Here is a 27379-nt window from a genome sequence, read left to right as displayed (position 1 = left end):
CACAGGCCCTACATAATCTCCGAGGTTTGGAAGTTTCACAACATAAAATTGAGGTCACAACCCCGACCAATAGGCGATAACACAAACACTTCAAAAACAGAAGCACCTACCCGACCTGACATAGCATCCACTTTCCCAATGTGTTCAGATGACGACCGAGAATAGTCGAAACGGACCGCACCCCGTCAACCCCCTTTCCCCTTCCCCTCCCTATATAAAAAATCAACCCTTTCACCTTTCCCCCACCCTCTATAACATAGTAATATAATATATATGTTTATATATATATATTACTGGGAAACAAACCCGGGTTTTTCTAATTTAATTCTCCCAAATTGCCTACCCCCCCCTCCACACACTCAGTAGTTTTTCGGACATCGCATAAAGAAGAAAAGCCGCAACACCCAGAAAAGGTATGTGTAAATTTCTCTTCCTTCTGCTACATATACTTTTTGGTAAATTTACATCTACAATGACCTAAGAATCCGTGAGTAAATAGCCAATGATATTTAAACAGGGGCACTCCTAAACTGAAGCAGGCAAAATAGCCGTAATTATAATAACAATAAATATATTTTATATAAAAAAAGGCAATTGCACAGTAACAATGTAATGCACAAAATGAAATGATGCAAAATACATCAAAAACGTATCAAGAAAGGGCCAATTTCAGTATGTGTAAACAAACCTAGATCATCTAAAGAAGGTTGGTAATCGACCGTGCGATGCGGTGATTAATACCCTTGGAGGGTAATGGATGGCAATGCTGTAGCCAATGAAGTTCTAACTGAGACTCGGCTATTACTGTTACCCTCCTGCCATGACCAGAGCTTTAATAGTTCAATAACACCTTATCAGTACACTGTCCTCTACAGATAACGGGGAAGATGAAAAGCATTCTTGCTTCGCCCCTTTAAAGCCAGTCCTTATAAGCTCATTAAATAACTTACGTTTGTTAATTTAAGTCGATCCGCGTCAGCCTGACGTTCCGATAAGAACTCCAATAGTCTACTCCGCATATATACAAGATTTTTAGCTGTGGTCCCTCAGCAGCGACCCGTATATATACGGGATAATCGGTTAAGGGAAGAAAATAATAGGTAAATTTATAAAAAATAAAATAAAATAAAAAATAAAATACAAATTATTCAACTATACATCAAAAATAATAGTCATTTACAATTTATTTTTATTTTTTTAAAATGTTATAAATGTTTTTCGTGAAAACCAGAGGGTCAATTAAAATAAAAATTTATTTTAGCGGGTAATTTTATCGCCGTTTTTATTTTAAATTCTCACGAAATGCTTACTGTCGAAAACATATCAATTATGTTATAGTTTCTTAACTTCCAAATTTGCAGAACAAAGTCACTGTTTCAGTCACAATCACACATCCACAAAGGGCAAAGCACAGCGTAAGAATGAATTCACGGTCTGTCTTACACTAATAACTTCCACTAAAATTATAATTAGCAATCGAGAATATTTATGCAATTTTAGCTGAGTCGATGCTCTGTGAAATAAAATCTATGGTAACATTGATAACGTTTCACTTCAAACAAATTATAATAAAACTGGTGATGTATTAAGTTAAAAATATTGTTAGATTGTTAAGAATTCATAATTTGACCGATTTTAAATTTTATTTTTGTTGCATTAACTATAATTTGCAATTGTGTAATTTATACAGTACGATATAATTCAAGAATAAGAAAATTTATATATTTTATTATTTCCCATAGTGAAATGGCGCCCCTTAATTTCAAGTCCCCTTGTGCGGGGCACAATCTGCACAACCGCATTGCGCGGCCCTGGGTACCAGACTTTGTCGAATGCCTTTGCTAGATTCAAAAATACAGCTGCGGTGTGCTGGCTCCAGTTAAAACTGAGTGTGATGTGTTTTACCAGGCGGTGTATTTGTTGAGTGGTACTGTGCTTCTTTCGGAAACCAAATTGTTCATTAGGGATGATTCTAAGTTTCTCTGTTGCAGTTTGTAGTCTAGACAGGATTACTTTCTTTGCTATTTTGCCGAGGCTGAATAGTAGACAGATGTACCTGTAACTTTGTGGGAGTTGCGGATTATTTCAAGGCTTTTTTACCGGTATTATGTCAACAATTTTCCAAGCTATGGGAAAATGTTGTAGTCTGATTATTGCATTTGTTATGTTGACTATATTATGAAAGAATTAAACCAAGAACCATTAATAGAAAAAATTAAAAAATATAAACATAAATGGATGGAACACGTTCAAAGAATGAAAACAGAAAGATTACCAAAACAAGCCTTGAAGTACAAGCCATTAGGAAAAAGAAAACCAGGACGTCCGCTTAAACGATTCAACGATGACTTCTAAGGCCGGAACAGGCCATGCTAGGCCTAAATCCTTGATACGTATGATGATGATGATGATGATGATGATGATGTTGACTATATGAGCTATGGCCTTTCTGGGAAGCATCTTTATGATTTTATTGGTGATTCCGTCTGATCGTTAGGGATGATTTTATTTTGGAATTTAAATGCTTGATGATGTTATATATTTCTGTTTGGGTGGTAGGGGTGATGTGGTCTGTGCAGTTCTCTGTTTGCCTTAAAGTACGCCTGACTTGCCTTTGAATAGTGTATATGTGACTAATATTCAGGTTTACATACGCATGTCTGCACTGCTCCTCCAGGCTGTCAGCCAGCGCCTTAGCTTTATCTCTATCCAAGTGTTATTCCGTGCTTGGTTTGCATGGGGGTAAGGGTTGATTTTTCCTATGGAGAATCTTCAACAATTTCCATATAGTATGATCAGTTGGGTTTAGGGATGTTAGTTTCTTTTCCCACTCCTGGTTTCTATGTTTTTGTAGTGCGTCTCTTATTTTTCTGTTTAGGATCGTTTTGTCTTGTGGGCCCCTAGTATCAGGTACCTCTTCCTGGCTTTATTTTTTTGTCCTCATTAACTCCGGATTTTGCTGGTTGAATGTATGTGTGTATAGTTCTGGTGATTGCTGCAATTGCTTTCTTGATTTGGTCTGTTAAGCTTTTTACTGCAAAGTCCAACTCCTCCTTTTTGTGTATGATAGGTAATGGGCCGATGTGCTCTAGGAGAACTTTTGGCTAGTTTGATCCATGCTATGAATGAATGTAGGAGGGGGGGAATTGATCTAGTGTGCCTAGTTTGACTAATAGAGGATTATGGTCTGATGACAATTCATTTACCGTTTTCAGCTGGTACTGATATTTGATATTTTTTAAAACAAGAATGTCTAGTACGTCCGACCTACCAATAGGGCTGTGATGGGTAGGCTCGACAAGTCCCGCAACTATGGTTAAATTAGCTGCTGTGTAGAGTGTGGCCACTGGTTTTAAATGTGGAACTGAACCAGGCAGTGTGCTTAGTATTCAGATCCCCTGCCATAATAATGGAGTCTGTAGGGCCGAAGATGGAGTTCAGACCTAATATTAATAGGGGTTTGCTGAGTATATATCTTCAGACTTCCTGCGTTCTTGGTGTGCACTTCTACTCCTGTAATCGCCAGATGGGGTGTTTGTAGGTTTGTAAGGGAAAAGGTTTTTCTGCACATTTTGTTTAACCCGTCTTTGGAAGGCATGTAAGGCTTTTTCCTCCCAGAATAAATAACCAATAAGTCGGCAACACCTTTTATTCCTTATAGGGAGTAGGCGAGACCTTTGAACCCTATATAGCTTTTGGAGACTGAGTGAGCAGTTCAGTCTCCAAAAGAGACGAACTGCTCACTCAAATAGCTGGCTGAAGACTATTACTAATTATAAGCGGCAACTGATCAAGAGATCGTCAAACAAGACCTGCCATCTCTTGATACCTAACAGGACATGCTCTTGTCTGAAATAGTGTGAGTTCTACGGTCGATTTTCTTGAGGTTACGGGATGAAAAACTCAATTTTCCGGGAGAAAAATCCCACTTGCTTATTCCAGAGATTGATTAACTCGGGAACAGGTCGAAGAAAGGCTTAGGAAAAGTTCCTCCAGTGGGCGACTAGATTGAACCTAAGTCAATCTTCAGGCGGTCTAGTACAGAGGATGCAGGATCCAAGTGTCGCTTCCACTGAGCTAAACAGGTCCTGCCAGCCTGTTTAGCCGTCTTAGCCGAGTGGTCAGCTTATCCACTGTCTATCCAAAAGGCTGCGGGTTCGAATCCCACAGTGGCCATTGATGTTTGGTATTGTCAGTGAAAATACTGACAATATGATGTGATGGGTGGAAGATGTCGTTGGTGTGAGTGATGATGGTATGTTGCGGTGGTGGATTGAGTGGTGGAGACATAGAGCTGTAGAGCAGGGGCCCTCCCTCGATGAGTCCCTGGACTCTCTGGTGGTGTTACCTAATAATAATCGTTTCAGAGTTTTATTATTATTATTATGATTTTATTCATATAACTGATACACAGTCAAAACAAGATATCATTTAAACAACAATTTGACTAGTGATGCAGAACAATTCAGATTCTACCCAAGAATCTAAGAATAGTCCGTCAGGTAGCGTCGTACAATATCACTGTTCCAAGTAATGCTGTTTTTTGTAGGTCATATGGGGTCACTTCATTGATGTTTAATTGCTGTAAATAGTTGTATAGCATCTTTGAAGTGGCACTTTGCACCGATAATTATTGGGATTACTTTGGTGTGTATAACCGGACAACACAGCCGGTCAACTTCGATTGCCAGATCTCGATATTCAGTAATTTTTTCCAGTTCTTTGTTATTAATGTTGTTATCACTGGGTACTGCGATATCAATAATCCAAACCTGTCGAGGTTCGATAATTGTGATGTCGGGTCTGTTGTGTTCCAAATTCCGATCAGTTTGTATTCCAAAGTCCCAGAGAATTTTTGCTGTTTCGTTTTCCAATGCAGTCTCTATTTTATGCTGCTGCCAGTTATCAGAAGTAGGAAAGCCATGTTTTTGCATAAATGCCAATGAATTATTTTGGCTACTTGATCATAGCAGTATTTATTGTCAGTTTGAGTTATTTTGCTGCAGGCACTGATTATATGTTCCACAGTCTGATTAGATGTTCCACATTTCTGATCGCATGATCTGCATTTTCTGTTATTATTGATGTTCAACATTTTTGCTTTTATTGCATTCGTTTGTAATGCCTGTTCTCGAGCTAGAGTAAATCTCTTTCTTTTTTAATATATAGGTATTGTAGCCATTGCCACGTCTTGTTCGCGCCAATTTTGCCCTCAGTATCTCGAAGAAATTGGCCATGCAAGGGTTTATTTTTCCAGCGCACATATCGGTTATTTTGTTATTCCTCTGTAATCGGATTTGTTTCCTGTTACTTTTAGTAGGCCCTCTTGTGTAATTGCTTGAATCATTAGCTCAGAGCTATTGTCGATGTAACTTCTTAAACTTATTTCTTCTTCTTCTATGTTCTGTCTCAGTTGCAGCAGACCCCGTCCGCTTATTCTCCTTCGTAAATACAACCAGTCAACATCACTTCTTGGATGTAATGCATGATGCATAGTCATTAATTTTCTACTTTTGCGACCCAGTTTGTCCAATGTACAGTATAATGCCAGCTGTGTATCGGATCACTGTATAGCCCAAGAATTCATTGCTCCAATTGTGTTTAATCCATTTAATTTTGTTTTCAGAATATTTCTAACTCTTTTAATGTATTCTAATGCTGCCTGTTGTTTAACTTTCGAGTGAAGAATATCATTGGCTTCTAATATTTCTAGGTATTTATAGGATTCGTCAGCTGTAATTGCTTTTATATATTTCTCTTGTTCAAAATTAAATTTGCTAGTATCATTAATTTTTCTTCGTTTAATAGTTAAAATTGCGCATTTATCTAAAATAAATTCCATTTTGATGTCCTGACTGAAAATATGAACTGTGTTCAGTAAAGAGTCTATTTGCTGGGCTGATTTTCCATACAACTTCAAGTTATCCATATACAACAGATGGGAAATTTTAATATTATATTTTGGAATTTCGTATTCAAGTTTTGCTTTCTTCCACGTTTGATGCTAATATCTCAAAATTGTTATTATTTACTATTAAATTTGTTTTCCATGATTTCATATCAGCAGCCAGAAATGAACATATGTTTTTGTTAATTCCAAGTATTTGTAGTGATTGTAGAACTCAGGAGCGTGGGAGGGAATTGAATGCTTTCTTTTAGTCTATCCGTGATATGTTTAAGTTAGTTTTTCGTCTTTTTTAAATTCTGAGAAGCATATTTCTTGGGCATGTTATTGGACAAGGATTATTTGGGTCTGCACCCTTATCATTCATGAAAAGAAAAGTGCGCCCAGATATAATCCAGTCTTCCACTGAGCCTGACTGCATCAAATAATTAAATTGTTCTGCCATTCAATCATGCAGACTGGTTCGATGCTTTAATAAAATCCATGTAGTTCGTCTTTGCCAGGTTCACTTCCCGTTTTTTTAATTTTCTAGCTTGTGCACTGACCATTTCTTTAGTGATAATGACATTTTGCATTTGTTTTTGTTTCATTTCTGATTCTATTTCCTTAATCCATGGAGCATCTTTATTGTGTTCAACAGGATTATTCCAGATTGACTTCCAAAATTTGAGTACTTATTTTTCTGGTGAATGATTGTTTGCATTTGTATTTCTCTGGACAGAGTGAAAGAACTGACGTTGGTTCTGTCGAAATTGCATATTTTGTACATACTGGTTTATTCTTGCTTCATATCTTTTGATTTTCTGTGCAGTTGCTATAATTCTTTGTTTTAGCTCTTCGGTAATAACCTCAGCATTTTTTGTTTGGTGAAATTATGTGTCAATCAGTTTATTTTTTTCAGCCATCATTCTTTAAAACTCTTTCAGTTGCTTAGATCAGCTCGAAGTTTGTTGACTATTCGTTCCAACTGGATTTTCCATAGTGCAGATTGCTTCATTCTCGGCTTTTGCTGTTATGGTTTGCAACCAAACTTCACTGTAATGATTATAGGCTGTGCTGTATAGGAGCTGATTTGTTTCCTTTATCGCGTTGGTTGCCATGGTTTTAATCACAGCATTTGCGTCTAAGAGGAGGTGTTTTAGCTTAGATTTATGTAAAGCTTTTAATGGTGGTATCTTATACGGTCAGTTATGGAGTTCATATGTTCTAATATCCCTGACTTCATTTTACACTGCACTTCTGTCAAAACATGCTGAGGTATGTCGTCAACTTGATGCTTACTGAGTTGAATTCCAAAGTTTGATATAGCTACCTCCTGATGATTTGCTATTACTGGAGTTGGTTTATTACGTAACTCTTGCAGCTAGGGTTACCATACCGCATTTATGCGGACATATCCGCATTTTGATAATGAAAATATCTGTCCCCATACATTTTTGAAAAAACCCCGTTTTGTCTGCATTTCTGTGGGAGCATTGTAGATTTTTTCCCCAGGCGTTTCTCGTGTGTTGGTAACATTGCTGAAACAAGAATGCAGGAGGTTGGCTATATTATAGAACAATTGAATCAATAATCGAATCGTGTTGCGCTTTTAGATATCCGCACTCGTTTTTTTTTTTTTTTTTTCAACTTTTCGCTCTTTCTCCCTGGCGCTGGCCTCACGTTAATGGCGTTACTCCGTTTAGTGCTATGATAGTGGTGGTGTTTGAAGTGGAAATTAATAAGCATCCTTAGTTTTGTTTGTTCTTAATTAATATTTAGGACCTTACCAAGTAAGTAAGATATTAAATTATCAAATTATATTAGAATTAAAATATATACCACGTTTTAGGTAACGACATAACCGTTATGAAGGCCTACCTAAACATTACGATATAATTTTATAACATTTTACATATATTTATTTCAGATTATCTGGAGGATGTCTAGAGCTAAAAGAAAGTGCTCCTTCAATGATAATCATAGGGAAAAATTTCCCTGTTTTCGCCCTGGACGTGAGCCATGGAACACTGAATGTATTGTATGCAGTCCTGGTACATACGTTTCGGTCGCACAGCATGGGATAAGAGACTTCGAACTATACGCATAAACAGAAAAGCATTTAAAGTGTGTTAGGGGACACAGTTCAACAGGAAAATTAAGTGATATTTTATCAAGCCAAATTCAGAAATGGAAGACAGCGTAAGTGCTGCTGAAGGGGCCCTTACATATCATACTGTTGTTCATCACAATAGTTACAATTCCATGGACTGTGCTCCTGGATTGTTGAAACAAATTTTCAGCGATTCAAAAATTGAAGCCAAAGTGTCGAGTGGTCGCACAAAAACACAAGCCGTTGTGTTTTTACTGCATCCGTTGTAAATTCTGTTCTTGCTCCCCATTCGATAGAAACTATAATCAAATCTATGGCAGATTTTTCCTTTATAGGTGTTTCAATAGATGCTAATAACTATGGTAATGTGAAAGTATTTCTTATCCTTATTCAATATTTTGACTACAAGAATGGATATTTACAGATTAAAGTAGTGAATGTTGAGAGCAAACCAAATGAAGCTGCAGAAACTATTTCAACTTATGTCAGTGAAACACTAAACAATTTGGGACTTCAAAATAAATGTGTTGCTTTTCACGGTGATAATTGCAATACCATGTTTGGGAGTCGTGCAAGAAGTCAAGGCAATAATGTATTTGCCAACTTGAAGAGGATGGATAACCAATAATTGGTCAAAGTGGGATGCCCTGCACACATCCTTAATAACTACATCCAACATGGTACAGGCCTGCTTGACATTGACCTACAAACTTCAATAGTTAAAATATATAATTACTTTTCACTATACACTGTCCGTATGGAGTCTCTCAAGGAGTTCTTTGAGTTTGTAGATATAGAATACCAGCAACTTTTAAATCACAGTAAAACACGATAGTTATCCTTGTACCCTGCTGTTCAAAGACTAATTCAAATGTATCCAGCTCTTAAATCATTCTTTTTATCTCAAAATAGACCACCAGCTGTAATAAAGAACTTTTTTGAAGACCTTTTCAGCGAAATCTATCTATGGCATTTGCAGTCTCTAATTGGTGTGTTCCATTCACATATTAGCAGGTTAGAGAAAGAAAACAATTTCCTTATTGATGTAACGGAAATACTATCTTCATTACATGATCTTCTTCAGGAAAGGAAAAATGAACATTTCGTAAAATGAATAAGCAAGATCATGTTGAAGAAAATGGAAAGTGATGGCTTCAAATCTGGGATAAAGGTTTTGGTGTAATGTGGAAATACTCTCTGTAAGGTGATTAGACTATTTGAACATGTGGATACAACAGTTTAATGAATTTTCCCGTTTTAAGTGGCTAGGTCTTAAAGAACTCTTCTGGGAAAGTGTGGAAGAATGTATGCACTTCTTGATGGAGCGAGGTGTGCAAGTTGATTTGGGATTATGGGATTATGATGGATAGAAATTTGAAATTTAAGAGATGTTGCAAAGGTGATTAACACAACTCAGATTACGGTATTGTTGTAATATCTGCTGATTAAGATTCAACGTAATATTGCAGCAATCCCCTGGGTTGTCTTAATCACCTTTGCAACATGCCTCTTAAATTCCAAATTTCTATCTACCATAACAGCAAAAGATCCGTGCTTCCTCAACTTTCTCTAGCATATTTCACATATAGAGTATACAGTATCCCACTTGCAGTTCTCGAAATTATACATTTCATGCATGCAATTGCATACGTGCCTTACATTTAGCAAATTTAAACTATTATTCCCATTTACCTACCCACATTTCCAGCTTATTCAGATCCCCTGAACATCCACAACTCAGCACTATTCTCAATAAACTTCCCAGCTTCACGTCATCCACAGAGGACTGAATATCCCCTTGAATTTCAATGACAATATCATTGATCTAAAGGCTGGAAAGTAGTGGTTCCAACACAGAGTCCTGTGGAACTCTACTGGTGACTTTCCTTTTCCCCCAATATTATCCCTCATTATACAGCCCATTGATGTCTACCGGACAATTAAATGCCAATTCACTTTATTAATTCAATATCCAAACCCATACTTTGTAGCTTAAATATCAGTTTATCATGTGGTACCCTATCAAATCTCCTTGTTTCTCTCTATTGTGATTTTATCCTGTTTAATGCAGTGTCCACTAAGATTATGTATGATTATGTGACTCTGGGAAACTCCAACTTCTTTGTGTCCTCTCTTCATTGCTGTAGAAGTGTGTGTTCGGGGGCTGGTTTGCCTGTTCTGGGAAACGAAAAATCAGAGTTTCCGGGTGAAAAAACTCTACCGCCGTATGAGACCAGCTAACTCACCTTTAGTTTTAAGAGACCAGATAAAGGTTCCTCACGTCTTGAACGGGAATCGAAAACACAGGTCTTTCCGACCAAAGGGCTTTGTCTATACTGACTAACCTCCGGAAGCTCATGTACCCTATCAAATGCCTTTGCAAAATCTAAAAAAAAAATTACAGTGTATGCATTTCCCACATCAGCCACTCTAGTTACTTTATCATAAAAGTTAACGAGATTGTTTAAACAAGAACGCATCGCAACATATCTGTCCTGAACTTCCTAGATGATATTATGTTTATCTGTCCAGCTTTGTATACCAGCTCTTACCAAGTTTTCTAAAACCTTAACAACTACAGAAGTAACACGAATCTGGTCTATAATTTGATGCCTCCATTCTCCCACCACCCTTATGTAATGGCACTATGTTACCCTCCTGCTTCTCCCAGGGACTTTTCTAGTTGCAAATCTTTCATTAAATGGCAAAGTCAAGGAAACTGTTAGTTCTTTAGTACATTCCCTTAAGACTTTCGGATAAATTCTGAAATTGCCGAGAAATTGCGGAGAAATTGCCTGCCAGGTTGGCCGAGTATAGCATATCCACTCTCCACCCAAAAGGCTACGAGTTCGAATCCGGTCGCGGGCATGGATGTTCTTGATTGTATGTGAAAATAGTGGTGGTGGTCGGCGGTAGATGGCGTTGGTGTTGATGATGCTAGTGGAGTGGTGGAGATGGAGAGTTGTAGAGTAGGTGCCTTCCTTCGATGAGTCTTTGGACTCACTGGAGGTGTTATGTATGTAATAATAAATTTCATCCAGTCTCATAGCCTTCCTGAAATCCGGAATACTCATTATTGTAAATACATCCACTTCATTTACTTCTAATCTGTCAACTATCTCCATCTTTTCTGGCATAAGCGTCACATCTTCAGAATGAAACATTCTAATAAAGTAATCATCAAATAGCTCTACAGTATCATTCGCCTTGGTCAATAGACCATCATTTTCATCTAGCCAGAATATTCGTCCACAACTGTTTGCCACATAAAGAAAAAAATTCCTTATTGTCCCTTGAATATAGATCTAGTCTCCTCTTATATTTTAATTTTCTCTTCCTGACTATACTAGTCACCTCTCTGGCTGGAACTTTGTATTCGTCATGCAACTGTACACCATTTCTCATTCTATACTTTTTTGACAACCTCTTTTTTATCTGTAATCCTTTCTTAATTTCAGTGGTCATCAATTTTACCCAAATTTTTAAAAACATTTTCACTCTTGGTATGCACTTTGCTACTGTTGTCAACAAATAATCCTTAACTAGCTTCCAATCACCATTGACTCTTTAGCCTCTAATTTCTCCATCTATAGCAATGCAGGTTGATTTCAGTAGAAGCGTGACCACTAGTGACAAGATGGAGATCAAGATAAGATAAGGAATCGTGACGTGATTGGTTGCTCATTTGATGACGTCATTGTGTGTGACGTCATTGAGTTCGGAATGTTCGGAATTTCCCTGTGGGCATATGTGTCAATGGCTTCAGTTCTTTTGTTTTGGTTTGCGTATGGTATTATGGGTGATAGTAGAGATAAGGATTCGTGTTGTGATTGGTGGGGCACTTCTGACCAGATCAAGATCAAGATAAGATAAGGAATCATGTCATGGGTGTGTGTTGTTATCAGATGTAGATAAGTGACATCATTTGTTAGTGGTAAATAAGTGACATTATTTGTTAGTTGTAAATAAGTGACTTTATTGTTTTGAATGGAAAGGAAGATATATTAGTGGATAAGGAATCGTGTCATGATTGGTGAGCCACTTTTAACCAGATCAAGATAAGATAAGGAATCATGATGTGAATGTTTGTTGTTATCAGATGAAGATAAGTGACATCATTTGTTAGTTGTAAATAAATGATGTCATTTGTTAGTTGTAAATAAGTGACGTTATTGTTTTGAATGGAAAGAACGATATATTAGTGGATAAAGAATCGTGTCGTGATTGGGGGAACACTTTTAATCAGATCAAGATCAAGATAAAATAAGGAATCATGACGTGGATGTGTGCTATTATAGAGTTTGGAATGTTTAGAATTTAGTTTCCCCCCCCTTCTCTCAGGGACATCACGTGGTGTGTTGGGTTCGCGTATTGTATTGTGGGTTTTTTTTTTAGACATAAGCAATCGTGACGTTATGTGTTTTGAAATTTCTGGGGAACATATGTCTCTCTGTGATATCACATGGAGTTATAGTTTGCCTATGGAATTGTGGGCAATGTTTTTGAGATAAGATAGCTTGGAATTTTCCCAGGGTAACATACATCCATCATTGTCGTCAAGTTTTCTGTTTGGTTTTCTATAGATGGGTGTACTAATTTTCCAATACAGTTTGGAGTATTTCTTTCCTGTTAAAGGTTGGGAATTCTTAGAATAAAGTCGTGATGGCGGCAGTGGTTAGACTTTTCTGAATAACTTAATTATATGCTGGTGTCCCTCAAACATACACTTTTTTTTTGGCTCCGAAGTTATCACTGTCAGTTGGAGGTGACATCACTAAAAGAATATTGGCAAATGACACCGTCTGTTTTGAATTAACATTATCTTGTTTACAAATGTTTGGGTAATAGTGTTTTTTTAGTTTACATGAAGAGAAAAAATCAAACGGTATTTTAAAAAATAAATTAAAAATAAACAGAGACTTAAAAGCTTACAATAACTTTTTTGTATGTAGTCTAGAAATGCTAATGATGATTTAAATTTACTTACAGTCTTTCCAGAATGATTCTTCTTAATGCAACAGATATTCCAAAATAGTTGAATTTTTAACCACACCACAACACACAAAAACACAATCTTGAAAGAACGAAATTTCTGTAATAACCTGAAAAACTATTTGTCTTTTGTTCCTTAGATTTTCTGTCCGTTTGGTAGACCGTTAATTCCTTAGCATTCAGTCATACTATGCTTTTATTCCCAAGGTGGTGTGTGTAACCTCAAACTGTCTTTTGCTGACAAATATATCCGCCAGCGATCGGCAAACGCTCACAAAGAACATTATTTCTGTAAAAAACCAGAAAATATAGTTGACTACATCATTTTGATTTCCACCTGTTTGGTTCTGTTGGAGAGGACTCATTAATTTCCGTCTTAGTTTTCGACTTCTACACACTATGGAACTGTTTGTATTAATCACCTCCTGTAATATATGAGTTGCAGTATTTTTCAAAAGGTAACATTTTTCCACAGTGGCTGTTTCTCAAATACTTACATATGATTAAGTGATTTGTATTCACATGATTGCGATGACACATCCTAAAATTATTCATTCCTGATTAAGGATTTTATACACTTATTGTTTTCAAGTAGACGGCTTGTTCGTTGGTTTATATTTTGTGTAGTTAGGAAACTGTAATTTATTTCAAATGAATATTAGCTCTGTAATATATATACTTTATTAATTTCTATGTTACCTTTTATTTGACTGTAATATTATTACAAATTGTATTTACTGAATCTAACATACAGAAATTAAATAAAGTGAAGAAAATAGTATTTTTTTTTATTCTTCTGATTTCACATTTGCGTTGATGTTCATAGTGTGTGATTTCCCACTGGTGCTTACGTATAATTCACATGAATTTTCTCCATGTGACATTTCAAAACAAGTTGAACTATGGTTTTTACATAGTTCAATTATGTAAAACTCATTTCCGTTAGTGCCAATTGACTGTTGTCCTCTCAGCCTGACATTTTTTTCACAGTAGGGATATATTTATATATTTATTTTAACACAATTATTATATTAGATATTCTTTCCAATACAAATAAATAATTATTTATTCTTATTTCAAATGAAAATTAGCTCAGAAAGAAAGAAAGAAAGAAAGAAAGAAAAATCTACCCTCCAATAAATATTTATGATCGCAGGAAACAATAAATTCATCAGCTTTTTCAAAGTTTTGAAATTCATGCAAATATTGTTTTCATCATTTGGTACCATTTAAATGAAGAACGGGTCTGGCTATTAAGTTCGTGAATGTTTTAATTTTTTTTTTATTTTCTCTTCCAATGACAAGTATTATTTGATATATGCATGTTGATTCACTTGATTTTATTTGCACACTACATACCTTTTTTCTACAGCAATCTTTTTAAGAGTTTTAGTAACGTCTTGGTTTAAAATATCTAATGGATCTGTAAAATAACCAAATTCTAACAGTATTGTGACTTTTCAGGTGAAATCTTCTCCACTAAAATTTTGGCTATTAATTTAATACCCGATTATTCCTTTTGCTTCTAAGAGTTGACAGTTTCATGAAATATTTGAGGGCTTGCATGAACAAATAAGACTTTTAATTCACGTAGTCAAAAAAATGTCTCTGGTTAGTTTGTGGCATGAAATTTCACAAGGAAAAAAAATGTGTTATGATTTGTATAACACATCAACAACACCCAATTTGTTCATTTAAATTTACACATTTTATTTGAATGAAATATTATTTACAAATTGTATTTACTGAAACTATTAATAATTGACCGTAATATTATTAACAAATTGTATTATGTTAATAATATTACAGAAAATAAATAATTTTCTGTAATATTATTAACATTATAATCTATGATCGTTGAGAATTTATTACTGTACTAAAATTAAGGGTTGCATATTTATTTTTTTGAATCCAATACATATACTTCTGATAATTATTAAAAGCACAAAATCTTTCATTATGTTTCCAAAAACATTTAAAAGTACACATTATGTTTTCATGTTTTGGGCATCCAATTTCATTTAAATCAAGAACAGGCCTCCCTATAGACCTTGTTAATGTTTTTGATTTTTCTCTTCCTTTGACGAGTAATAGTTGATATTTGCATGTTGATTCTATCATCCAATTTCTTAGTTTGTCCAGAGATAGTGAACCAATTTCCCACTTCAGCTGATGGTTACATTTTATTAACCAAGAATTCTGTTTTTTTAACTCTTTCAGGTAATTCTTTCCAACTACAAGATGATTTTGTCAATGCATATCTTACAATAATTCCATCAGAAATACAAATTTCTTTAGGAAATAAATTTGAAGTCTTATTCAAAAGAAATTGACAATCAGTTATTCCAATGATAACTGAAATTCGTATTTTTCATCCACTGTCGATTTTTTTATAAACGTTTTCCTTCATTCTTCTTCTTCTTCTTAGATTACTTCATATAGAACCACAAATAAATAGTTATTTATTATTATTATTATTATTATTATTATTATTATTATTGTTATTATTATTATTATTATTATTTCACTGATTATTAGCTCTGATCTTATATTTTATGATAACTTTCTGTTACAAAATTCTAAACAATTAGAACTTTTCACAAAGAAACTTTCAAAGAATATTGTGCTCACCCATTATTTTTACATTACCACACACAAAACACCAGAACACAAAACAGCAGCTGCAATGCATGAACGATTACCTTAAGTCCAAAGTCACTTGACTATATGGTATTTTCTTAGAGTAATGTTTACCCTTACTATGCCCTACCTGACCGTTCCTTCAGAAATGAATCTTTTGCGTAGATGACTCAACGACATATTTTTGCATGCTATTGGGTATACTGTTGTGTGGGGAAAAGTAAAATTTGTATATTTGTTATCTGGAGAGTACAAACATTTTTTCTATACCAAACTTTAAGAGTTTAAGTCACGTTTTTTGAGTTAATGATATGCTGTCTCTCTGTAAAACAACCAAATTCTAACAGTTCAGATTTCGATTATGTGAACTAATTGTTTTCAGATAACTCGAACAATGTCAATAGGTAGCATTATACAATTTCTAAAATAATCAATGACATGTATATCAGTTTTCAACACTTTTTCCCAATTCCTGGCATTAATTTCACAGTGGTGATTTTTTTTTACAATAATTAAACAGAATTGTATTAAGTTATAAAGTTGTGGATTTAAATATCAATTTATAATCAGAATAACTGAGTAAAAAATTCACTGTGGAAAAACACAACAACAACAGCATACATCTTTGTTCATTTAAGTTTACAAATGCATATATTATTTTGCTAAAATACTAGTTACAACTATATACACTGAGAAAAATTTGAAACATGTAATTACCTAAAAATATTTCACAATGTTTAGTTTACACCCTTAACATTTTCCAAAGAGTTCAATGAATAAAATTTTTGTTACTCACTGTTTCTTCGTTACATTACATCAAAATAGCTGGTCACGCAAAAGAGTTTTAAATCAGATACCTGTTATTGTGTCAGTCTGGAAATGACACCATGCCTCCCTAAAAATTCTGTGTATTCTTTTCTCAACAAATACACACAAACAGTTTTCATAAAATGTTCGTAAATGTCCCAAAATAAAGAATCTTTATCGAATTGGATAAAATCTTAAAAGTTTAATTTTACCATTGATAAATTTAAATGATTAGCGATAATTTTCCCCATGATACGAATAGCTGGTAATTCAGTTTTCAAAACTAGTAAATGATTATCATTGTCGTACATTTTTGGTGAGTCTCTCAGCTTCTTCACAACTAATAGAAAAAACTTTACTTCAATCAGCCACTGTATCATCAAGTATTACTTCCCATGTTGGCATTTCAGAATATAACACACACCAAGGTCCATTTCATAGTCAACTCTTCTTTTCAATATATATATATATATATATATATATATGTATATTAAGTGTTCAGGATTCAGCATGATTTCCCTGGATTCTACTACAATTTTTCTTTCGAACTCATCACCACATCAAAAAATATTTTCTGATTTATTCCAACGAATGGAGTGACTTTGGAGATCATCATTAGGATTGTTTGAAAAAAGAACATGACTGGGCAATTCAGTTGCACATGATCTTTTATAGGAGATGTCTCTCTTATGCTCCTCTATACGTTGTTCAATAAATTTATTGGTTTGTCCAAAATAAGAGATATTGCAATCACACCATAATTTATATACACCTGGATATTTTAGGTTGTGATGAATAGGTTTTGGATGGCTGATAAGAGAATGGATTTTTGGAAGTGTGGTGAAGAACGTGCTGATGTTGTATTTTTTAAGGAGACAATTTGTTAGAGATTATGCTAATGTATGTTATGGAGATGCTACCTTTAAAATTATTATTATTAGTATCTGTGGTGCACTGCCTAGGAGGTTAATCGTTTTTTTGGAGTTTCAATTTTGTTTAAAGATAAGAGAGAGGTGATTTGTTTCTTTTTGGAGTTCATCTGGTTCATTCAAAAGAGAGCGTGCTCTACTCCCTAAGGTAGATATAGTTCCAAGCTTCTGTGATGGGAATGACTATGTAGATATCTATTGGTATGAGTAGGTTTCCTGTATATAGAGATTTTTAATCTTTCAGAGTATCGTGTAATCATTACGTCCAGGAATGGTAAGGAGTTATTTTGTTTTAGATCAGCAGTAAATTTTATATTAGGATGTTGATTGTTAAGATGATGAAGAAAATCTATGAGAAATGTGTGTCCATGACTCTATATAATGAAAATAGCATCTACATAATGTTTCCAAAGTTTTGGTTTAAATGAGAAGGAAGATATAGCTTTAAAGGTAGCATCTCCATCCCATACATTAGCACAGTCTCTAACAAATTGGCTAAGGTCCTTAAAAAATACAACATCAGGAAGTTCTTCACCACACTTCCAAAAATTCATTCTCTTATCAACCATCCAAAACCAATTCATCATATCCTAAAATATTCAGGTGTATATAAATTATGGTATGATTGCAATATCTCTTATTTTGGACAAACCAACAAATCTATTGAACAACGTATAGAGGAGCATAAGAGAGACATCTCCTATAAAAGATCACATGCAACTGCATTGCCCAGTCATGTTCTTTTTTCAAACAATCCTAATGATGATCTCCAAAATCACTCCGTTTGTTGGGATAAATCAAAAAATATTTTTCGCTATGGTGATGAGTTCAAAAGAAAAATTGTAGAATCCAGGGAAATCATCCTGAATCCTGAACACTTAAACAGCAATTTAAGTTATAACATCCCAGATAGCCATACTGCAGTTATTCAATATTGCCGTTCATGAGAGCCTGCATGCACACACACACACGCAATAAACAACAATAGCGCGCCAGTTAGAACAACTTAAAAAATACAACGTTTTTTTCGATTATGTGTTGTAATTTTTACCTATAATTCTCAGTTTTTTAGATACTTCAATGTTTATTACTATTCTCTTCCTTTAATGAATACCTGATGAAGGCTGTTATAAGCTGAACTAGTTGTATTATTCTCATTAAAACTTTATAAGTTATCTTGGTTTAAGTCATTAAATTTATATAATATATACACAGAGAGAGAGAGAGAGAGAGAGAGAGAAAACTTTAACATCATGGAAACTTAAAACTTACTTAAAATACATTAAATAGCTGTAAAACGTTTGGTTATGCATTATAGGCTTCCTCAGAACGTTGATAATAGAACACAGTATAAAATTAAAGAATCAATTTCAAAAATGATAATCTTCTTCTGCAGCTTTTCCCACTAGAGTAGGGTCGCTGTTTGTGATGAGTCTCCTCCACAACCTCCTGTCTTGGGCTGTAGCCACATACAAGTTCTTCATCCTCAAGTCCTCCTCCACCATCTCCCTCCATCTCTTCTTTGGCCATCTGTGCTTCCTCTTCACCTGCACATCCATCTGCATGACCATTCTTCCCACATATTCTTCCTCCCTCCTCATCACATTACCAAACCATCTCAACCTTGCCTCCTGTATCTTTGCATCTTTGCTCCTAAGTTCATAACTTTCACTGTTCCCCTTACATAGTCATTTCTCAAATGATCCTTTCTGGTCACACCGCACATCCACCTAAGCATTCTCATCTCTGGTACCTCCATCCTGATGATGTTATTTTTCCTCAGGCCTGCAGTTTCCAAAGCAAACATCATAGTTGGTCTCACTACTGTCCTGTAAATTTTGCCTATTAAATTGATTTGCACCCTCTTATCACATAGCACTCCAGCCATCTCTCTCTCCAGTTCTTCCATCCTGCATCCCACTTCTTTCTCAGCCTCACCATCCTCCTTCATTGTTGAACCTAAGTATCTAAACCTTCCTGATGACATTTCCTTCCAGCTCCAGATCTGTCTCCTGGCTGATATCCACTTTGCAACACATATACTCGGTCTTACCTCTGCTCAGTCTCATAACTCTCTCTTCCAGTTCTTTCCTATAACTTTCCAGTTTGGCTGCCACTTCTCTTGATTTCGAATACAGCACGATGTCATCTGCATACAACATAGTCCAAAGCGTGTCTTCTCTCACTTACTCCATTACCACCTCTATCACAATATTAAACAGGAATGGACTTATTGTCAACCCTTGATGCAGGTCAACTGTCACTGGAAAACTTTCTGTCACTCCCAAGCAGGTTCTAACACTTGTCTTCATATTTCTGTACATCTCCTGCACCAACCTGACATATTTCTCTGGTACCTTCTTCTCCCTCGGGCATCACAAGATTTTTCTTGCCTTGGCACTCTATCATATGCTTTCTCCAGATCAATAAATACCAGATGTAACTCCCATTGCTTCTCTGGAAACTTTTCCATCATCTGTCGTACCCCAAAGATAGCATCCGTGGCCGATAGACCAGGCATGAATCCAATTTGCTCCAATCTCCACCTCCTTCCTAAGTCTTCCATCAAGAACCCTTTCTAGGATTTTCATTGTGTGGACATCAACTTTATTCCTCTGTAAATCTTACAGGCTTGTGCATCCCCTTTACCCTTGTAGATGGGGACAAGAGTACGTTTCCTCCATTCCTCGGGTATATTTTCCTGTTGGCAAACTTTAATGAACAGGTCCCACAGCAGGTCAATTCCCTCTTCCCCCAGAGCATTCCATGCCTCCACTGGAATCCTGTCTGGGCCCACCGATTTTCCATTCTTCATCCTCTTCATGGCCTCCTTCACTTCCACTCTACTGATGTTCTGCACCATCCCCTCAGAATGCTGCCCATCTTCCCTGTGAGTCCTTGCATTTTTCTCATTCAAAAGTCCCTCAACGATTAGTCTCCATCTGTTTCTTATATCCATATTTCTCCATAATATTCTTCCTTCAGCGTCTTTGATCTGCCTCACATGTACGATGTCTTTGAAGCCTTATTTCTACATTTCGATAATCGATAAATCTTTCTCTGTGTGCAACAAGTCTCTTGGCGTCTTGCTTTTTCTCTCTGTATTCCTCTCTGTCCTCTTCCACTCTTGACTCGTCCAACTTCTACATTGCCTTCCTCTTAGCCGTCACTGCTTCTTGTACATCATTATTCCACCACCACCCCTCCTTCTGCTCCCTAATCTTTCAGGATATTTCACCAAGCACCTCAATTGCTCAGCTTAGAATTACTTTTGGATTATGTCTCCACAAGTCTTATACACTTTCTAGTCCATCCGAAATCCTCTCTAACAACTTCAAAAATGATAATAACATATAATAAGACAACAAAGTCAGTAAAATTCCCAATTACTTAAGAAATAATTCCCAATTGTTTAAGAAAATTGCAATATAATAATCAGGAATTTTCATGAAAACGATATAATGATATTTCCCATAAAGGGAATAACCGAAGGCCATCACATCTGCTTAAGTTCGGTCGGTGTAGAAAGGTCTCACAACTCTTTATATAAGTGCAATATAAAAGTTCCAAAAAAGTCTTATGTTTAGTCGAGATAGCATGTTCTACTAGGCCAGACTGTTTGGGTTCATGGTACTGAATGTAAGATTTATGTTGTTGATGACGGATGGTTGCAGATCTGTTAGGCTGTCGAAAATAAGACAAACCAAAGAAAATAAGACAGCTGGAAGGTAGTAATCTCCCTCAGAAGATGAAAATACATTACAATATTGAGAGCTTTTAGAACTTTGGCTATAAGTTCAGAAATCCCTTTGATATAAGTAAGTGGAATCCAAGTGATATTTTCAGTAGTCTAGAAACTGGTTGTCTAAAACTGTTAGAAGCTTTCTTAATTAAATATTCATTAAAGCAATTTTTCATCAAATATATATATATATATATATATATATATATATATATATATATATATATATATATATATATATATATATATATATATATATATATATATATATATGGTATAAAATGATTTTATACCAAGAATGACAAATTTATTGTTCAGATGCAACTAGTTTCGTTGAAATACAACTTCTTCAGGTATCATTGGTAAAGAGTAAAATAAAAATAACAGACACATGAAAAAATACATTAAGAGATCTAGTATAAAACAAGTACATTTAAAAAGAATGCGAGCTAGATTTCCAACTGAAGTTGATTACGTGCGTGAGCTGGTATTAGTGCGCCAGTATTGGACAGTGGCAATGTGCGCATCAGAAATATTATTGCTAAGGCTGTTATTAATATGAGATGAATCAAGTGATATTTCTTTAGATTCAATTATTCTTCTTTCCAGTTCATCATAGCACACATGGATATTACAGGTTTTTTGCCAATCAACGGTGTGTTGGCGGCCATCATCTGCATTGACGGAGAAGTGATCGTGGCTAGAGAGAGCGCTGGCTCTGGTTCTGTTGTAAGAAATGTCTCTTTGATGTTCCTTCATGCATAAAAGGATGGATTTAGAAGTTTGGACATAATATGGCTTGCCACAATCATACAAAATTTTATAGACTCCTGGATATTGAGTAGGAAGATGTTTCATTTTAGGTCTACTTAGTATGAAGCGAAGTTTAAGGAACGTAGTGAAGCAAGTTCTAATGTCGAATTTCTGAAGCATTTTTGCCAGTTTCGGGGAGAGAGAGAGCTGATGTATGGTAACGAAATAAAACCTCTTGGTGGAGAAGAATTTTCAAGAGCAGTTGAGTGGTGGACAGAGAGAAATTTATTAATCTTTTTAAGAGAGAATCCATTGTTAATGAAAGACTTTTTAAAAAAATTGAGTTCATATTCAATTTCTGTTTCATCTGTTAATAAAGATCTGGCACGATGTGCCAGTGTTGAAATAATACCAAACTTTTGTGGAGGGTAGTGATGGGAAGAAGCATGAAGGTATCTGTCTGTGTGAGTGGGTTTTCTAAAAATGGAGATTTTGATGTTCTCAGCGCATCTCGTAAGTTTTAAGTCCAGAAAGGGAAGACATTCGTCGGATTCTAGTTCAGTGAAGTTGATTTTCTGATGAAGCTTGTTGAGGTGGTCCAGAAAAATGTTGAGGTTGTTGATACCGTGTTCCCAGACGAGAAATACATCGTCAATGTAACGATACCAAACTTTAGGTCTAAGAGGTGTGGAATTAATAGCTTTTTCTTCAAAATCTTTAAGAAATATGTCAGCAAGAATCGGAGAGAGAGCGGGCTGCTATAGTTAAACCTGAGTTTTGTTTATAAATCTTGTTATCATATTTGAAGTATCCTGAGTTTACACAGTGAGAAAGTAAGGAGAAAAATTTCTTGGATAGTTTTCTCTGGAGAAGGTATAGAACTTCTTAAGTAGGGACATTCGTGATGAGGGAAACAATATCGAAACTTGCCATTAAATCTGATGTGTTGAGTTTGATGTCTTTAATTTTTGAGACAAAATCAGCAGAATTTTTTACATGAGAAAAGGAAGTACCACAAAGGTTTTTTAAAAGGGATGTGAGGTATTTTGAGAGGTTGTAAGTAGGGGAGTTTATGCATTCAACGATAGGTCTAAGAGGAGAGTTTAATTTATGGATCTTAGGGAGTCCATATAAGCTGGTGATTAGAGGATGAAACGACCTAAGGGAAAGACGGATGTTTCTAGGTAACTCTGAGGTGGCTTTCAGTAAATTGTTGGTCCTATTGTGCAGTTCTTTAGTAGGATCACTATTTAGTTCAGAGTAACTGTCAGTGTTTAGTAGTTCTAAAATTTTGTTATGATAATCTGTTCTATTTAAGATCACAATAGCATTCCCTTTGTCTGCAGGGAGAACAATGATGTCGTTATTGTATCTCAAACTTTTAATAGCTGATCTCTCAGAATGAGAAATGTTATCAGGAGGTGGTCTTGCATGATTTGTGATGCAAATAGCTTCCATACGAAGAAGGTTTGCTTCTTGGATTGGTAATAGCGATGCAGCTTTTTCTATCTTTGTTAAGAATAGTTCTTTAGGTATTGAAGTAGGAGCTATAACAAAATTGAGACCTTTAGCAAGTACACTTTCTTCTGCCGTTGAAAGTGGATGGGAAGAATTATTAATAACAACTATTTTTAAATAAGCAGAATTAAGATTGGAAGTGTGACGATCCTGCATACATTTTAAAGAATTGAATTTTCTGATGAGAATAATTTTGTTAGAGTTCTGGATATTAGAAGCTTTTAGAGCGCAGAAATCTTTTAAATTGTTCCAAGATGAAGACTGTAGAGAAGTAGATAAACGGACTTCAAGAGCGTTCGTCTTAGAAAAATAAGCAGCTAGACTACGTTTTGTATCAAAAATCCGTTCCGATAAAAGATGTAGTTTGGCTCTGTGGAAAATTCTCTGAGCTCTGGCGGTCGTAATGGATTCTTTAAAATTAAGAAATCGGGGAATAATAGAATGGAACTTACATCTTTTGAGAAACACTAGCTTGTTAATGAATAATCCAATGGACCTGAGATTTTTCTGATAATCTTTGATAAGCAGATGTACTACCTATCGTTGAAGGCATAAACTCCCCTACTTACAACCTCTCAAAATACCTCACATCCCTTTTAAAAAACCTTTGTGGTACTTCCTTTTCTCATGTAAAAAATTCTGCTGATTTTGTCTCAAAAATTAAAGACATCAAACTCAACACATCAGATTTAATGGCAAGTTTCGATATTGTTTCCCTCTTCACGAATGTCTCTACTCAAGAAGTTCTATACCTTCTCCAGAGGAAACTATCCAAGAAATTTTTCTCCTTACTTTCTCACTGTGTAAACTCAGGATACTTCAAATATGATAACAAGATTTATAAACAAAACTCAGGTTTAGCTATGGGCAGCCTGCTCTCTCCGATTCTTGCTGACATATTTCTTAAAGATTTTGAAGAAAAAGCTATTAATTCTTCACCTCTTAAAATGTAACAATACCAAAGTTTGGTATCGTTACATTGACGATATATTTCTCATCTGGGAACGCGGTATCAACAACCTCAACATTTGTCTGGACCACCTCAACAAGTTTCATCAGAAAATCAACTTCACCTGTGAACTAGAATCAGACGAATGTCTTCCCTTTCTGGACTTAAAACTTACGAGATGCGCTGAGAACATCAAAATCTCCATTTTTAGAAAACCCACTCACACAGACAGATACCTTCATGCTTCTTCCCATCACTACCCTCCACAAAAGTTTGGTATTATTTCAACACTGGCACATCGTGCCAGATCTTTATTAACAGATGAAACAGAAATTGAATATGAACTCAATTTTTTTAAAAAGTCTTTCATTAACAATGGATTCTCTCTTAAAAAGATTAATAAATTTCTCTCTGTCCACCACTCAACTGCTCTTGAAAATTCTTCTCCACCAAGAGGTTTTATTTCGTTACCATACATCAGCTCTCTCTCTCCCCGAAACTGGCAAAAATGCTTCAGAAATTCGACATTAGAACTTGCTTCACTACGTTCCTTAAACTTCGCTCCATACTAAGTAGACCTAAAATGAAACATCTTCCTACTCAATATCCAGGAGTCTATAAAATTTTGTATGATTGTGGCAAGCCATATTATGTCCAAACTTCTAAATCCATCCTTTTATGCATGGAGGAACATCAAAGAGACATTTCTTACAACAGAACCAGAGCCAGCGCTCTCTCTAGCCACGTTCTCTTCTCCGTCAACGCAGATGATGGCCGCCAACACACCGTTGATTGGCAGAAAACCTGTAATATCCGTGTGTGCTATGATGAACTGGAAAGAAGAATAATTGAATCTAAAGAAATATCACTTGATTCATCTCATATTAATAACAGCCTTAGCTATAATATTTCTGATGCGCACATTGCCACTGTCCAATACTGGCGCACACTAATACCAGCTCACGTACGTAATCAACTTCAGTTGGAACTCTAGCACGCATTCTTTTTAAATGTACTTGTTTTATACTAGATCTCTTAATGTATTGTTTCATATCTGTTATTTTTATTTTACTCTTTACCAATGATACCTGAAGAAGTTGTATTTCAACGAAACTAGTTGTATCTTAACAATAAATTTGTCAATCTCGGTATAAAGTCATTTAATTTCCTTTTTTATATTCAGTTCTACCGAGTAAATAATGAACATTAAAAGCTAGCACCCTATCTAGCTTTTGGAGGCTGGAGATTGAGTGGGCAGTTCAATCACCACTTGTTAGCCAATCAGAGATAGCTGGCCCATGTCTATCACTAATTATAGGTGGCTACTGATGAAGAGACCAGCAAAAACGTCCTGCCATCTCTTGGTACCTAACCCTAACAGGATATGTTACTGTCTGAAATGAAGAAAGGTAGGTAGAAAGCTTCTCTTTAGATGAAGAATGGAAGGTAGTAATCTTCCTGACAGGAAGATTTTCTTGAGTTTACACGACGAAAAACCCGAGTTTTCGGGAGAAAAAACCTGATTGATTGTTCCAGAGATCGACTTACTTAGGAACCAGTTGAAGAAAGGCTTACAAAAGGTTCCTCCAGTCCGCGACACCTAAACTAAGTCTATTTTCGGGCGGCCTAGTGCAGAGGATGCAAGCGCTACTTCCATTGAACTACACAGACCTTCGATGTGTATGTATGTATACCACTATTCAAAACAATCATGGTATCTTTTAGTTTCTGTCTGATAATTATAAATTTCTGCAAATAATTATAACTATTGGGTACTTTATACATGAATAAATATTTCTTACTTATGGATAGGGTGTAATTGATGAGATATTGTTTAAATTATCGATATTTATTACAAATTTAACAAATTATACAGTTTAACATGAAATAATTTTAACAAGAATAACAACAAGAATAGCCAAAAACGCTTTTGTTAATTTTTAATAGGGCATATGATCTCAGTTAACAGCCAAAACAGCGGTACATCTTGATTGCATGGACTTGATAAGATGATCAAACAGTTCTTGTGGGATATTTCCCCACTCTTGTGAGAGCAATTTCGAGCTCTTGAAGCAATCGTGGTAGCACCAGTCCAGCAGAAACACACCTACCTAAAGCATCCCAGGAATGTTCAACTGGATTACAATCTGATGAACAGGCAGGCCAGTCCATTCGTTCAATACCTTCTTTCTCAAACTACTCTTGTACCAAATGTGCACAGTGTGGACGAGCATTGTCATCCATAAAATTGAATTCTTGGTCAATTGCAGAATCATATGGATGAACTATAGGTTCCAAAATCTCTGGGCTGTTAAGGAACCGTTTCTGATAAAATAGAGATCAGTATGGCCACCTATACTTATTCCAGCCCATACATCAAACTCCCACCTTAACGTTGGGGTCTTTCACGAACAAACTGTGGATGATTTCTTGTTCCACTTTCACGTCATATCAAGATACAACGGTTATCTGGTTGCAGACTGAACATGGAATCGTCACTAAAAGTACACGAACTCAATCCTCATTTGTCCAATCGCAGTGTTACTGTGCCCAAGTTCATCGGGCTCTTTTGTGATTTCCAGTAAGTGGAATGTAAACCATTGGTCTTCAAGCATATAAATCTATGGCACGAAGACGATTTCGAACATTTCTCATCTCCATAAAGTGATTTCAAAGTCGCGAAATCAAGCTTTGAGATACACGATACGCTTAAGCGACAGCTTGCTACGTTTGTCCAGCTTCTAATCGACAAATTGCTCTCCAATTTTTAACAAAATCATGGGTGGTAGGTGACACAAGTTTACAATTGAAGTGATAATTATGCACTGTGGAAGTGAGCACAAGCCACGCTTTTATACCCCCACATTCTAATACGGCTAAGACATGTTCCGACAAGTTTTAACATGATTTTGTACGCAGTTGCGAGTTCTACACTGTTGTATATTAAGAATATTTTAAAATAAATGTGTTACATTTGTAAATTATTTTTATAACTTTATAATTTACAAGAAAACCAAAATAAAATATCCCCTAATTGTTTTGATGAGATTAT

At 35.5% G+C, this 27379-nt stretch overlaps 1 protein-coding gene across 1 annotated transcript in view; it reads right to left on the bottom strand.

Annotated features, from left to right (window-relative positions):
• Positions 1 to 26499, bottom strand: part of LOC150109809 (uncharacterized) — a 35281-nt gene extending 8782 nt beyond the window's left edge. Inside the window, exons 1-2 of the mRNA XM_090396232.1 lie at positions 26439 to 26499; positions 22857 to 23788 (exon numbers count right to left, since the gene is read on the bottom strand). Coding sequence (XP_090252358.1) covers positions 22857 to 23788; positions 26439 to 26499 — 993 coding nt within the window. The remainder of the gene's footprint in view (positions 1 to 22856; positions 23789 to 26438) is intronic.
• Positions 26500 to 27379: the final 880 nt, after the last annotated feature.

This window comes from Typopeltis vanoorti, chromosome 1 (genome assembly GCF_054136105.1).
Source record: "Typopeltis vanoorti isolate ZY-2024b chromosome 1, IOZ_Tvanoo_1.0, whole genome shotgun sequence".
Classification (NCBI taxonomy): Eukaryota; Metazoa; Arthropoda; class Arachnida; order Uropygi; family Thelyphonidae; genus Typopeltis; species Typopeltis vanoorti.
This window is presented reverse-complemented; position numbering and strand designations above follow the sequence as displayed.